Source organism: Furipterus horrens, unplaced genomic scaffold (assembly GCF_987537825.1).
Source record: "Furipterus horrens unplaced genomic scaffold, mFurHor1.1.pri manual_scaffold_3, whole genome shotgun sequence".
NCBI classification, from domain to species: domain Eukaryota; kingdom Metazoa; phylum Chordata; class Mammalia; order Chiroptera; family Furipteridae; genus Furipterus; species Furipterus horrens.
In genome coordinates this window covers 26,071,848-26,086,828 of record NW_028327173.1, presented here as the reverse complement: position 1 = coordinate 26,086,828, position 14,981 = coordinate 26,071,848, and the positions used below count along the sequence as shown (strand labels likewise).

Here is a 14,981-nt window from a genome sequence, read left to right as displayed (position 1 = left end):
TGTTTTCTAGGAATCAAAGGGTCCAGCACAAAAGAGAGGCGAAGAAGACCTTCAGTATGAAGATAACGTGAAATGCCAGGGAGAGATTACTGAAGCAGGCCTGCATAGCAGGTTCAGACTGGAAAAGGAAGACAGAATGACCCAGAAGAGATGTTTCCAAGAGAAAATAAAAATGAAAATTACCTACAGTGTTTGGCCATGCCTTTTACAGTAATGTAGAAGAGTTTGGGAATAAATTCATAATATGCAAATAGCAAACTAAGCAAATTTAAAAACATTTTATCAATTCCAAGAAAATAAGAAGTTCACAAGAAAGTAAATGAAATAATTTACTCAAACATACATGCAATCACCCACTCATTCATTCTTTCCTTCAACAACCACCTCCCAGGCACTTACTCTGTGAAAGCAATGGTTCTCAGTGCTGAGGCTACAGAAGTAAACAAAACAGAAAAAAACCCTCTGTTCTTTGGGAACTTCTAACAGGAGGGGAAAGGCAATAAACAAATACATAATCTGCTAGCCTGTATGAAGAGTTATGCAGGAAAATAAAGATGAGCAAAGGAGAAGGGAAGTGACAGGCCGCGAGTGGGGGCGGTGGGGCATGGCGCGCTAAGATGAACTGAATGAAGCGAAGGCGTGAATCACGAAAATATCTGAAGCAAGCAGAGGAAGTGAAAGGTCTGACACAAGAATATGCCTGTGGTGGTGTTTGAGAAACAGGAGAAAAGATGAGTGACTAGAGCGAAGCATAGGCAAGGAGCGGCAGAGGATGAGTTTAGGGAGGAAAGGCACAATGGAGATGTCTCACAACAGTCCCCTACAGTCCTGTGAGGCTCAGCTATAAACCATCTGGTGTACTGCGTTGGCCCAAAAGTCTGTTGCTTTTCTCTGTATGATGGCTCTAGTAGTGCTATGCTGTCTTTAAGTTCATTGGAAACAATTTTATTAAGACTGTATTGTTGGTAGCTGTCATATTAGCATGCATTTAAAACAAAAAACAAAAATTGGTGAATTTTTGTGCAACTAATTTAATACTGAAGATGGAAGAAAATAAGAAACACTTTCAGCATATTATGCTTTATTATTTCATGAAAGGTAAAAACACAACTGAAATGCAAAAACATATTTATGCAGTGTATGGAAAAGATACCGTAACTGATCAAACACGTCGAAATTGGTTTGCAAAGTTTCTTGGTACGACTGACACTTTGGCCAAATAATTCTTGGCTGTGGGGCTGTCTTTTTCATTGGAAGATGTTCAGCAGCACCCCTGGCCTCTACCCACTAGAAGCCAATAGCAGGAGATAGCTGACACACTAAAAATATCCAAATCAATAAAATTATTGGTGAAAATGAAAAATGTGTTTTATTTTAGGGAAAAAAACTAAATGGACTTTTTGGCCAATCCAGTAATAACACAAAAATACCAATTTAAACAAAATTGTGACGTAACTACATTTGGAAGGTAGGAAAAGGAGAAGTGTGTGCAGGTGTATGTATAGCAAGCTAACTGTTAATTTTCTAGAATAGGAAGTCAATAAATAATTTCTGAAGTTGAAAAAAATCAGAAAATAGCAAGACAAAAACCATATTACTTAGAAATTCAGAATTAAAACAAAAAAATCTGCTCAAAGGTTGAAAACAGCTAACTCTGGGAAGCAGAACTCTGAGGTTGGGGAGCATGGTCGGTAATTTTTATTGTAAGCTTTTTGGTATAACTCAACTTTTAAAAATATGTACATGTTACTCCAACAAAATATATATTAAAGAAGAAAATTAGATGTCACTACAAAAATGAATCTTCTGAGAACAAATTGTTTATAACCAAGGTCTCTTTTAAAAAAGAATCATCACTAAATATATCTCAATTGAATATAAACATTTACTGAAAAAAACATTTACTGGGAGTGTAAGACTTGATTTCCTAATTGAGGATCTTTCCCAAAAGAAACTTTAAAATCTGGTTGTTCTGTTCAAGGAGGTCATAAATGCAAATTCATCCCTCCATCAATTCTCCCAGGTCAAAGAGCAGAGGTGCAGTCCAGAGTGGCAGTTGGGCAAAGGTACCTGCTGGCTATCTCAATGGCATCCTTATTGGGCGGAGGGACGAGGAAGCAGACAGATGGCACCATTGCCTCATTCCCTGTGGGGCTGATCACTTTCCACTTGGTCCTCTGTGAATTATCTTCCAACACACATTCGTCATTCTTGCAAATAGTGATCTGAAGAGACAAATTTACAAGTTATTACTAATGGCTAAATCAACAACCCATTATTACATGGTGCCTGATCCCCAGGCCATGAAATCCTCAAGAAAAAAATCATTTTAGAGATTTGCCATCTCTTAAAAGAGTTCCTGATTCTGACAAAAAGATAATGTGTAAAAACACAGAACACAGAAAAAGCTGCAGACATCAAATAAATCTAGGAAGCAAATGTTTCTGAAATGCTAGTTACATGTCAAATTACTCAGCAAATGAAGGACAGGAGACTAAAACCTCCCAGAGAGATATGGATACTCATAATTTTGCTTTTGTTGTATTTCTTCTCCTTCCTTCCTGTCATCCCACCCAAAGCACTGAAAATGTTTTAAGTATTCGGAATCATCAGTTCTTTTTCTTGGGAGAAAAATAATCAACAGTATTATCCTTATTTTAGAAGGGGGGACTCCCAAACACCTGGAATTATCTTCTGGAGGACAGGCCCCTTGTAGTACAGGCTTCCCCCACTAGGTTAGTGTTCTAGGAACCCATCTGTATCAGTGTACCAGCTGGTGTTGTGAGAGGCTGCATTTGGCTTCAGTGAGTTTTCTTTTTTTTAAGACTCTTTCAACACATTTGCCCATTTCATGATGGGTGATTTACGAGCACACCTGCCCGCACTGTGCTGAGTGTTCAGCAGTTTTTTACCAAAAATGGCAAGATCCCCATGCTCCACCCTCCCTATTTACCCCGATCTCCCCTCATGCGACATTTTTTTGTTTCCATGGATGAAAAAATTCTTCAAAGGGAAACATTTTGCTGATGTGGAAGAGGTGAAACAAAAAAAGGCAGAAACACTACAAGGCATCAATATTGATGAGTTCAAAAACTGATCTGAGCAGTGGGAAAATTTCTTGATAGGTGCATTGCATCAAATGGGGAGTACTTTGAAGGTGACTGAAGTTAAAAAATATGAAGAATATACCTTTTTTATAAATAAATTCCAGGTTTTGGGGGTGTACCCCCTCATATAGACAGAAATATTGAGACAGAAAAATACAAAGTTCATTCATTCTTTTGTGTAATAAATATTTATTGAGCCTACTATGTACATGGCAGTGTACTAGGCCACTAGAGATAGAAATGGTAAAATGATAAGCTGATAAACATGGTCTATTAATATATTTCATATATTCTGGTGGGGTACATAGTTACACTACTGTGTGAGAAATGGAATCTATCAGGAATGCACAGAAGGGACATAACCCAGTCTTGGCTAGAGAGGAAAAGAAAAATTATTCAGGACTCAGAAGCCACATTAAGGTATTTAGACTTTGTAAGTAGAAAAGGGAATTGCTGTAGGACTTAAGCAGAGGAGCGGCACTTTTTCATAAATGATCATACTGGTGATAGGAAAATGTGTTGGCACATGCCTGGGTAGCAGGCCAAGTTGTGCAAGAGTTCACCAATTGATGTTTCTCTCCCTCTCTTCCTCTCCCACTTTCCCTCTCTCTCTCAAAAAACAAAACGAAATGAAAAACAATGCATTGAGGAGACTGATGCAACAATCCAAGTGAAAGAAAGTTATGATCTGACTTAGGTTACTAGTAGCAGGGACAGAAAGAAGTTTATCTAAGGGATTTTATTTACAAGTTAGTATTGACTTGGTAGTCCTACTAGCTGTGGGCGATGGATGAGAGGGGAGGAGTCAAGGATAACTCCCAGTTGCACAAAGTACTGTTTCTGTCACCACTTAGGCAACTGGGTAGATGATGAAGCCAATCACAAAGGCAGAGAACAGATTATTATTGTAGAGCTGAAGCATTCTTTTGTTTTTTTAATCCTCATCCAAGGATCTTTTTCACTGATTTTTAGAGAGGAAGGAGGAAAAGGGGGGAGAGAGAGAGAGAGGAAAAGAGAAACATCGACTGGTTGCCTCCCGTTCAAGCCCTGACCAGGGATTGAACCTGCAACCTAGGTATGTGCCCTGACCAGGGATCAAACCCACAACCTTCTGGTGCAGGGGACAATGTTCTGATTAACTGAGCCACCAGGCCAGGGTGAAGATTTTTTATTTATTCTTTAAATGATAGAAGAGATCTGAGCATATTGTATGATCTTTCCTTATTATCATAACCCTGGCTGAAGGTTTCCCTTCACCCTTCCTTCCCCCTGGAGCCAGAAGTACCCTTCCCACCCCCTCACCTCGATCTGCCGATAGTCACAGGCGGCCTTCACAGAAATGGTGCTCCTCAGCACATGGTCAGGACTGCGGGGCTTTAGTTGAACAATTGTTTTTGATCTCCCAACAAGACTGGCAACAGAACTCTTGGACTGTATTAGCTGCTCCTTTTCATCCTACAAAATGAGAAGAAAATCAAAAAGATACTAATGTTGCTACTCAGAGTGACTAACAGAAAACTGAATGCTCCACTCTCTGAGAGAATGTCATCCTCTCAGTTTAATAATCCTTGGTGGAGCCATCTTAGAAACACAAGGATAAAGAAAAAAGGAGAGACTGCTTTTGTTTTCTATCAAGTGTTTTTGTATTCAAATTTTACAGCTTTTTCCCTGCGCCCTTTCAATGAACCATAAAGCCGCATGCAAAAAAAAAACCAAAACAAAACAAAAACACCATAAAACAAAAAGAACTTCTAGCTGCCAAATACAACTATAAAGCTAGCAAAGGATTTCCCCAAATAAAGTTCAGAGAACATGGAAGTTAAAAACAATAATAACAACTGTGTTATTGTTGTTATTGTTGTAATTATCCAATTTCTCATTGGTAGAAGCCAGTTCTTGCCTTCTGCTTAGGAGAAGCTAGAGTTAAGCTCTTTGAAAAATTTTAAAATAATTATATCTACCACAAATGTTTTACTTTCTTAAATTGAATCAAACTTTCTCCAGAAAGCTCTTAGCTCTTCAACCAACAATCTACAAACCAATCCTGTTGGTGAAGGCATTATGACAAACGATTTAGGGTTTACCTTTTAGTGTCTTGCTGTGTGAAGGTCATGTAAATTTGATTGGGTTGAAAGCAGTACCATGCAAAATTAAAACCCTCAAGACTCTGCAAACTCAATTAGCTTAAAAACTAATGAACCTCTTGTCAACAAAATTGCTAGCAATCTACTGCCAATTCCATTAAAGTACAAGATTAACTAGTATGTTTCAAGCCCATTTTGAGGTATAAAAACTCCCCAGAAGAGGGCTTTCTTAGGATGGAAGTAGATGTAATGAGAGCAAAGAGTTAATAATGTTAAGAAATGCCATTAAAGAATTAAGAATATGCAAGTAAAAAAAGGAAGAAATGCTTAAATAAACTACCTGTGCCTGTCCCAGGGAGCATGATTGGAAGAAATACAACTTTAACTTATTAGTTAAGAAAGAGGAATGGAACATATCAGGGAGATAGCCACACTGTTCCATACTTGAGAGCTGGTCTACCCATGTCATTTTCCTTGCAATAAAGACGTCAATTTCTGTCTAAACCACAGCCAAACATCTCAAACTTCAGAAACTGAGTGCTCAGCGTGGTAAGTTCTGAAAAGAACCAGAAGCCAGGACAGATGCTCCCGAACCTGACGGAAAGCTGTGGACAAGTTGAGGAGCAGACCCAGTTGACTCCATGCCCCGATGATGCCGCCAACCTGATGCCCCTGACCTGGAGAGGAGGGAACAGAGCAGCGACCCTCGAGAAGAGAAGATATGACAACAATTGCAGAGAAGTTACCCTACGACAGGAAGGTACTCTGTGGGAGGGAGGAGATAATAGTCAAGGATTATTATAGTCCTCCTTCATACTTGAAGTACCGCCAAGAGAGACCTTCTAGAGACAATATCTGAAGTCAGGTTTTTTCCCTTCATTTCAGATTAATTACACTAACAGATTATTTGCCCAGGTGAAACATTGAATGCAAACCCATTCATAAGTTTATAATACCTGCAAGTATATAAAAAAATCAACTAATGTTCACAAATGCCCAAATCTCACCCACAAAAAATGACACTATTTTGGGTTATTCTGGTTCTCCTACTCATAATTTTCTGTTGAAATGTGTGAATCCCCTGGCTTCTCACATAGAAAAAGTAATTTCTCTAGTACATACATATTTCTGCCTTACTGTGAAATGTACCTTGAGCCTTGTCTTGTCAACTCTGTGTAATATACATTCAATAAATGTAAGTAGTCCTGCTGCTGATTTTATTACCAGCACTCCTGAAGAAATAGTTCTTTGGAGGAAATAAATGTAAACTTGGTTTGGATTAAATACTGGGTGCAATACTATTTTTAAAAATTAAATACGGCTACATAAATCCGTCGTCGTCGTCGGCAGCCGTCCGTCTCGAGAGACGATGGCGTAGCTTCTTGAGAGTCTATCTGCACCGCCGAGAATGGCTGTGCAGTCCGATTCGGGAGTGACAATCCCTGCCGCACTTGGTACAGGTGAACGGCTACATAAATAAACTGGGTAATATTGCATAACATTTAAATAAGACTTTAATGTCCTTAATTAAATTCAGTTTTCTAATATCTCATCATTACCAAAAGAAAAATTGCCAAGGAGGAAAAATTTGGCTCAGGTCTAGTTCACTGGGGTATTTTTGTTTTATTTTGTTTTAAAAATTCTCTTTGCATGGGAGAGTGAACAAGAATTTGATGTCAGCTAATCCCCTTCAACCCTATTTTTCATGCTCTGCACCTCACCTTTGGTTCCAGCTACTGAATTGAAACAGACAGGAACGATGCAAAGAAAGTATGATGAACACTAAGTGGCTCAGGAGGAAATGACTAGGCCTTTATTCCAATAACGTACCCAAAGGAATCTTACTAGTAACTTCTTTAAGGAAAGAAATGAAAGAAGGAAAAAGAACAAACTGATTAAACTCTATTTAAATGTGAGCCAAACATTATAACAACAACCCACTGCCCTGGAGCTTCCAAGGATATAAACAGCCGCAGCTGACAGGGTTTACTCTGTTTCTCTGAGACTGTTTCTGTAATCATCCCACTGATGCAACACCCACCATGGAGTCCTGGAGCAGGTCCTCAAGGCGGGATAAGCTGGTGTTGTGGTCACAGGAATATTTTCGTTTGATGGAGTCTTGGAGGTTCCTCAAGAATGACTCCAGGTCTCGTGCATCACTGAAGAACTGTGGGGGTAGAAGGGAGGGGTTCCTTGGGCTCACCACATCACAACACCAAGATCTTAATTGAGAAAGAAAATCCTCCTGTGCAGAAAAGCTGGTTATACTGTCCTGGATTAGCGATAGTTCATTATACAGGCCACGAAAGTATAACCCGGAGGTTTTATAATGCCACGGCCAGGAAATATTAGTGATGAATTGCACAAACCCTATGGAAAAGTCAGTCTGCTTCATGTCCTCAGAAATCACTGCTCATTCCTCTTGACTTCTGACTAATGACAGTACTTGGCTATGAGGTAAATTTCATGAAAGCCTAGATATTGAGTTATTAAGTGTTTTAATTCATTGATATAATTACAAAATGATCAGGAAGATTAAGTTACAGAAAAACCACAGAAAACAGTTTATTTCCTTCACCCACCCTCATTTGAAAACAAGTAGTATATTCTTCATGCTGTGACAAATTGTAGGGAAAAAATGGTCCTGGTATTTTATAGGTCTTCCCATCAAGAGGTGGAGTCTATTTCTCCTCCCCTTGAAGCTGGGCATGGCCATGTGACTTCTTTTGACCACTGGCATATTAATAAATGTGACAGCAGAAACAGGTACTTGTGCACTGGGTCTTACTCTCTCTCTTGCCCCTTGTGAAATACAGGCATTCTGTGAAGAAGCCTAGGATAGCCCATTGGATGCTAGAGACTTGTATACACACTTGTACCTCATCACCAAAGACAATGTCAGACACGGACCATCCAGATCCCAGCCTGCTTGCCAGTTGCCTGCAGCCATAATTAAGCCAGGCAAGACGAGAAAAACCACGCCGTTGGGCATAGCCCAAACTGTCAACCCACAGAAGCATGAGCTAACTAAATGATTGTTGTTTTGGGGAACTAAGTTTTAGGCTGGTGGTTTATACAATAGAAGCTGACACAGATGAGTGTTTAACCTCACCTTTCTCATGTGTACACATGTATGGATGCATGTGCACATGCACGCGTGCGTGCACACACACACACAGTATCTTGCCAGAATGAAAACAAATATCCTTCCCACCCTCTCATACACACACTTACACGCAGACAGGCACGCGGACAGGCACGCAGCCTGCATACCTGGAAGTAAGCGGAGTTCTCTTTTATGTGCTGCTCGACACACAAGCACAGCTGCTTCATCCACTGCAGCTGGGACTGCACGGCGGCGCTGTAAGCCTGCAACAACCGCGCACGGGGGAGGCCGTGAGGTTAACAGACCCGATATGCACCTGCGACGCTCTCTTCCAAGTACGACTGCTAACGACAGAGAGGACTGCAGGAGACGCATGGAGGGACCTGGCTCACAGCTGCTCAGTGTTTCCCATAAGCAAGAGGCTTGTCTTTTACACAACATGGTTTTGTTAGAGGGGGTTGCTCGGCAAAGGACCCTTCCACACTTCGGGTACAACTAAATGATCTGGCCACGAAAACCCAGGCATAAATAAACTCCCCCTGGATTCCTCCACTGTCTCTCTTCTCTAGACAAAGGCAGCATATCAACATGTGACAGGATCTGTCTGGAGAGTTATTTGAAAAAGTAGGGTCCAAGTCATTTTCCTCATGAAGCTAGGGGTCAAAATCTCTTCTTGTTTCTGGTAGTATTCTCCTTAGAGCAGCGAAACAATTTTCAGTCTTTTGGGGGATGGGACAAAAAGGGAGAAAACCCAACACAAATAGTCCCGGACACTTCCTCCAGGTCTTTCAGAACAAAGCCTCTGATTTGAGTACTTTTATAAAAACCACCTCTGAGCACTTGGCCCTCACATATTCTCAAGCCACATACCTCCACAGTCTGCTTGGCTGGGTGGTTCTCAAGTGAGAGCAGCTCTGCTGTATCTTGGAGAGACCGAAACACATCCTGTTTTTCCTCCAGTTCCATTGTCAACTCCTGAAAATTGAATTTGGTTTTATGCAATAAATGCTATTAAGGGAAGAGTAGCAACAAAGAAAAGCCTCTGTTCCCCGCCCTGTTTTTAAAAAGCCTACAGCACTGGGTTAAAGCCAAAAGGAGATGCACGAACAGTACATGCCAAAGGATTTCAGAGAAGAGCAAAAATGTTGGAATTACTGGTGAATGATTCACAAAGAATATGGGACTCAAGCCAGACCTGAGTAAGTGGGAACAAAGAAGGAGCATTGGAAGCAGAACAACGAAGTAACTTAGCTAGACTGGCTCTGGCATGCTAGCACCCACCTAACACAGTACCTGACACCCCCGTGGATCTGTATCGCTGATTGGGTGGCTTCCCCAGACTATTCCCTTAGTCTGCAGTGCCTTCCTCTGGCTCTAAGGTCTATTAACATTACAGCCCTGGCTGGGTGGCTCAGATAGTTGGAGTGTCATCCCATACAGCAAAAGGTTACAGGTTCAATTCCTGGTCAGGGCACATACCTCAGTTGTGGGTTTAATCCCGGCCGTGCAAATGGGAGGCAACTGACTGATGTTTCTCTCTCTCTCACTTCTCCCCTTTCCTTTCTCTCTCTAAACTCAGTAAATCCATTAACATTACAGAGCCCACTTTAGATGGCAGCTCTTCCATTAGGCTGGGTACTGAGGATTTGACCCCTCCTGCTTGATGCTTTTCAAGCACCTTCTTTATATCTCTTCCCCAGACTAATTTCCATTGTTATACAGACTGTTTATTATCAGAGAAGGAAAACTCTGACTCCAAAAAACCTCCGCTGCCTTGCGGCATACCTCTTCAGGGGAAAGGCTAAGGGAGTAAACCCCGACAGAAAATCCGGAGCCGGAGTCCCTAAGGCGGTTTGACGTTGTAGTCAACACCGGCAACTCCTGCGGCGCACCTGAAGCCAAGCTGTATTGACTCCGTCTTTCCCTTGGACCCTTCAGCTGCGAAGAGAGGGGGGGTCTGCTGCATGGGCAACAGCAGACCCTCCATATCACCCTGCCCAGGCTCTGTAGCTTCAGCTTCACTGGAGAGGACACTCCAGCGTCATCGCAAGATGTCGATTCAACACGAGAGGAGACAGATACCATGTCACTCCCGAGTCGAACTGCACAGCCATTCTCGGCAGTGCAGATAGACTCTTAAGAAGCTACACCATCGTCTCTCGAGACGGACGGCTGCCGACAGACTGTTTATTGTATTATCATATCTATTCTTTCTTCTTTACTTCAGAAGAATCCTATACCACTATCTATTCAGAAAAAGCTTATTTTTTAAATACTCTAAATTAATGGAATTAAAGTATCTAAAGTAACTGTTAGTAAAAAAGTTTCCTATTTGCACAAGGTTTACAAAATGTTTAAAAGTCCTCTGAGATGTAGAAATACTAAAAGTAGCAAAAAATAACCCTACTTATTTGTATACATCTTTCACTAAAAAGAATACAAAGCTTTTTCCCATAGTCCAATGCAGAATTTTCCTTCCCATTTTACAAATGAAAGGACTGACACCAAAAAAATATTAAATGAATTAGAAAATTCAGCATTTCTGATAAGCCAGGAGTACACCTCAGTTAAACAATACTAAGATTATTAACTTATTAAATCTATTTTACACAACCCTGTTAAGTGGTATTATTATCCCATTTTACAGAGGTTCAGAGAGATTAAATGGTTTGCCCAAGGTCACAGAGCTAGTAAGTGGAGGAATAAAAAGGTAGGTTTGGTCTAGTTCATTCTGAAGCCCATAATCTTAACTACAAAGCTATACTGCTTCTGAAATGACTCAACCTGCAGGCTGCTTGCTTCTCTATCAACCCAAGACACTGCCTTTCTAAATAAATTCATTCTAGGACCCGATTTCCCTCTCTCCATATATATTTCACATGCACAGAAGCATTAAGCAGGGTCCCTATTTCTATCTAGCAGAATGAAATCCAGAAACCCAAGCTCTCAGCAGACTAGACCCTCTGTCTTCTTCTGCTGCTATTACATAAATATGACAGGCATGTTGTGCTAGACTCACAGAAAAGTAATTTTTCTTGGCTGAGATATTGGGATTGTTGTCACTCCAGTCATATGCTAGCTCTTCCTCCTCCTTCTCATTCAACCAAATCAATTCAGTGGTAGCTCTGGAAACAAATTTGTGCAGACTCTGAAGGTGCCTCATCCGGAAGCTAGAAGTTTCCTAGACAAAGCAAGGGCTACAAGATTAAACCACCAGCCTTTCATCTACAGAAGATATCATATTTTACATCAAAACACAGAACAACTCAGGAAATAAATTCTATCTTGCGTTTTCACCCCTGGGTGCCCCTCCACTGACTTATTGGTACAGGACGCCTGGAGCCCCTGCCAATTTTAGCTAAGAGTTGGAACTCACCAGGCCTTGGTGGGGCTCCCAGGATAAAGAATGATCCTGGGCCTTTCCTACTCTGGGGAATCTTGAACGACAGAAATGAAGAACACATGGAGAAGTGTCCACACTACCAATCTCAAACTTTTACTTCTGGTATCTCGAAGCACATACAGTGACTGATTTGATAAAGCATGACAGCTTGGGCAGGCTCTACTTAAAACTTTCTGGGGCAGTGGTTCTGATCCACTAAGAAAATATTATAATGCATATGAACAACTGCATAGTCAATAATATAATGTAATAAACAGAAAATCAAAACAGGTCCAAACTAAGAGCTTTCTGAATTAGGAAAAAGTTATTTGGAGGGAACTAGGTTCTCCAAAAACAGAACACAGGAGAGTTAGTCAAAACTTACCTTCAATTTACAATATTGTGTCTCTAGCTTTCCAAGAGTTTCAACATAGCTGGTATGAAAATTTTGGGACATTTTCCCCTGATAAGAAAGGAATGAAATAAAAATACATTAGAGAAAGAGTAAGTAAACCATATTTATGGCACAGTTTCAACTATGTAAATATTATGTCTGCACATAGGTAAAGACAAATTTACTCTTGAGAAAACAGAAACTCAGACGACAAATCTCTGGGTCAGATTTTATAGCCTGGAGCAGCACTAAGTGAGGAACAGTTCGGCAGGATGAATACGACTAACAGACCTCACTGTCTTGTGCTTCCAGTCATTCTGAAAGGTTTCAAAGAAAACCCATGCCTGATGATTCCCAAATCACTCAATTGCTTTTTTGATGGGAGAGTTGAAATTAAAAACAAACAAACAAACAAAAAAAACCCCAAAAACCAAAAAACCAAGAAGATAGAATGAGTGAGGGAGAAGAAAGACTAAATAATTTCTGTGTACCAGCTCTCTACTGGAGACAGAAGGTGAAATGGAAAGAGCATGAACTTTTGGAGTAGAGGGCTTGAGTTTGGAAACTGTAGCCACTACTAACTAATTTGGACCTTAGCTTTTAGTATCATTTTTCTGTCTAGTATGATAAAAAAAGAGTTAATTAAAAAAAAAAAAAACCTTTATCAAAGGTTATTTCAAAGACCGAAAGGACGCTTCGTATGAAAAGCGAGTCTGTGTAAAGTGCTGCTCATGATGGTCATTCTTTTCCTTCGAGACAGCTGCACTGTGCATACTGTCATGTCACCTGCGCCGCCCCACCTCTGTCATGGATTCTGACTGCCACACACCTCATATAACCTGGCCTCTTTGACACTTGAGCCCAGCTCTTCCACACTGGTATGAATGTGCTGCTGTGTTTCCAGCTGCAACTCCACACTAGGCAGGTCATTGCCCCACTCTGCTCGCTCCAGTTTCATCTGAAAAAGAAAAAAACACATATATAATAACCAACTGCTAACCTGGCAGAAAAAGAAAAGTGTCACAATCAACGTTTAGACAGAGAGGCTTGGGGTAGAGGACTGGACAAAAGGACATGTAAACCACCTCCATCGTGACCTCTTAAGAGGAAAATATGCCATAATCACCCCCAAAGAGCTGGAGACTAAACCTCGTTAGCTACAGCAGCAGAGGTAGCTTTTTGCTGCTGCATTATGGTAATACATTCCTAAATTTACCCATCAGCAAGGTAATTCCCCCAGGCTGATGATGCTTAACTGTATGTTTTCGGCACTTCCCTTTACGGAGTCTCCTCATTTCACAATCAGAATGGATATGAGAAGAAATATCTGAAAATATTAAGCTTCGCACATGACATCTACTATTGGCCAACAAATTTTAAAATATTAGCTTGTCTTTGAATGTTTTTAATTATTGGCACATGGGGAATCCATCATCAGGAGATGAGAACAATCTCATACAAACAAAAGGGTTAGAAGGATAAAAAAGACAATATTGAACTTGAACCATTATCCTGGAATACATGTAAATAGTAGTCCCTAGGGATATAAAGTACAGCACAGGAAATATAGTCAATAATATTATAACAACTATGTATGGTATCAGATGGCTACTAGACTTATCCGGGTGATCACTTCATAAGTTATATATATATCTAAGCACTATGCTGTATACCTCAAACTAACATGTTATTGTTGAAAAATTAATTTAAAAACAAGTGCCCTTCAAGACTGTGAAACACAAAGTCTTGCTTAAATGTAAGAGTTAAGGCCAAACACAAACACGAGGAATAAGTTTCTCTGCCAATAAGGAAATTTCAGAAAAGGTAACTGAGATTTACAGATAGACTCTGCAACTTCTCCCACAAACTCCCACTTAGAGCACCGTTAGCTAAATTTCCTAACAGCTTCAAATTAGAAACCTGTGCTATCCAGTGTGGAATTCTGAGTGAGCTGATCCTATCCATTTAAAATTTAAGGAGAAGGGGGTCTGGATCCTCGGCGGCATCAATAATTAAGGGAATTTATACAAGGTGCGTAGAGCAACGTGGTCCTCTTAGATAAGCTGCTGGATCCAATAAATCTTAGTGCACTACATAATCATTTGAAACATACACTCACCTGCATTTCTTCTACCCAAGACAGCAGTTCATACACAAAGCGGAGATTGCCTTCATCTTCTGAGGAGGAGAGAGACACAAGTTCAGCCCGAGTCATGGGCTTTCGGAACCAGGAGGTAGAAGACGAATGGGTTCCCTTGGTCAAGGGTTCTGCTTTCAGGTGAGAAGTGGTTAAAGTAGAGGGTGCAACCAAGTCAAGTGAGGTGAAATGGCCCTTCCGATACAAGTTTGTACATTCCAGGCGCAAGGTGACCAGCTCATCCTGCAGACGCATAACCCTGAAATGGAAGAAGAGAAAGAAAGAGACTTAAATTTGTAACATACTTTCTAAAATAAAATTTTCCCTATCCCTTGACAAGGATGAGGTAAAAATAAAGATGAGATCCTATCAGGAAAGTGTTTTTGAGAAAGAAAAAGTGTTATATGAACGCGAAGTGTCATTATTAACATCTTCATCATACAGACTTGTCTTTGAGGCAAATACCAAATTACAGTGTTAACTGGAGGGAAGCAAACCAATACACATTTATATAAGTCCTAGATGATATAAAAGAATAAACAATAGATTAGGGGGTCCACAGATGTAAGTCTTAGCCTTGGCTCTGTACAAATTACGTGACTTAGATGATGCTCATCCCCTCTATGGGTCTTGGTTTCCTCCTCTATAAAATGATGCATTGGATCACCATATCTAAACCATACCTGGTACCACACCCCTGCAGGTCACTCTGAAATATATGGGGTATTATAAGATGCCACAATGATTAGGAAACCCTACAGGTATTTAGTG

At 40.5% G+C, this 14,981-nt stretch overlaps 1 protein-coding gene across 1 annotated transcript in view; it reads right to left on the bottom strand.

The window, feature by feature from the left end:
• MACF1 (microtubule actin crosslinking factor 1) overlaps window positions 1–14,981 on the bottom strand; it is a 311,616-nt gene that overhangs the window by 146,985 nt on the left and 149,650 nt on the right. Inside the window, exons 15-23 of the mRNA XM_090269163.1 lie at window positions 14,193–14,469; window positions 12,903–13,031; window positions 12,065–12,142; window positions 11,317–11,478; window positions 9,168–9,272; window positions 8,465–8,560; window positions 7,233–7,358; window positions 4,410–4,562; window positions 2,071–2,225 (exon numbers count right to left, since the gene is read on the bottom strand). Of these exons, the coding sequence (XP_090125289.1) occupies window positions 2,071–2,225; window positions 4,410–4,562; window positions 7,233–7,358; window positions 8,465–8,560; window positions 9,168–9,272; window positions 11,317–11,478; window positions 12,065–12,142; window positions 12,903–13,031; window positions 14,193–14,469 (1,281 nt within the window). The remainder of the gene's footprint in view (window positions 1–2,070; window positions 2,226–4,409; window positions 4,563–7,232; window positions 7,359–8,464; window positions 8,561–9,167; window positions 9,273–11,316; window positions 11,479–12,064; window positions 12,143–12,902; window positions 13,032–14,192; window positions 14,470–14,981) is intronic.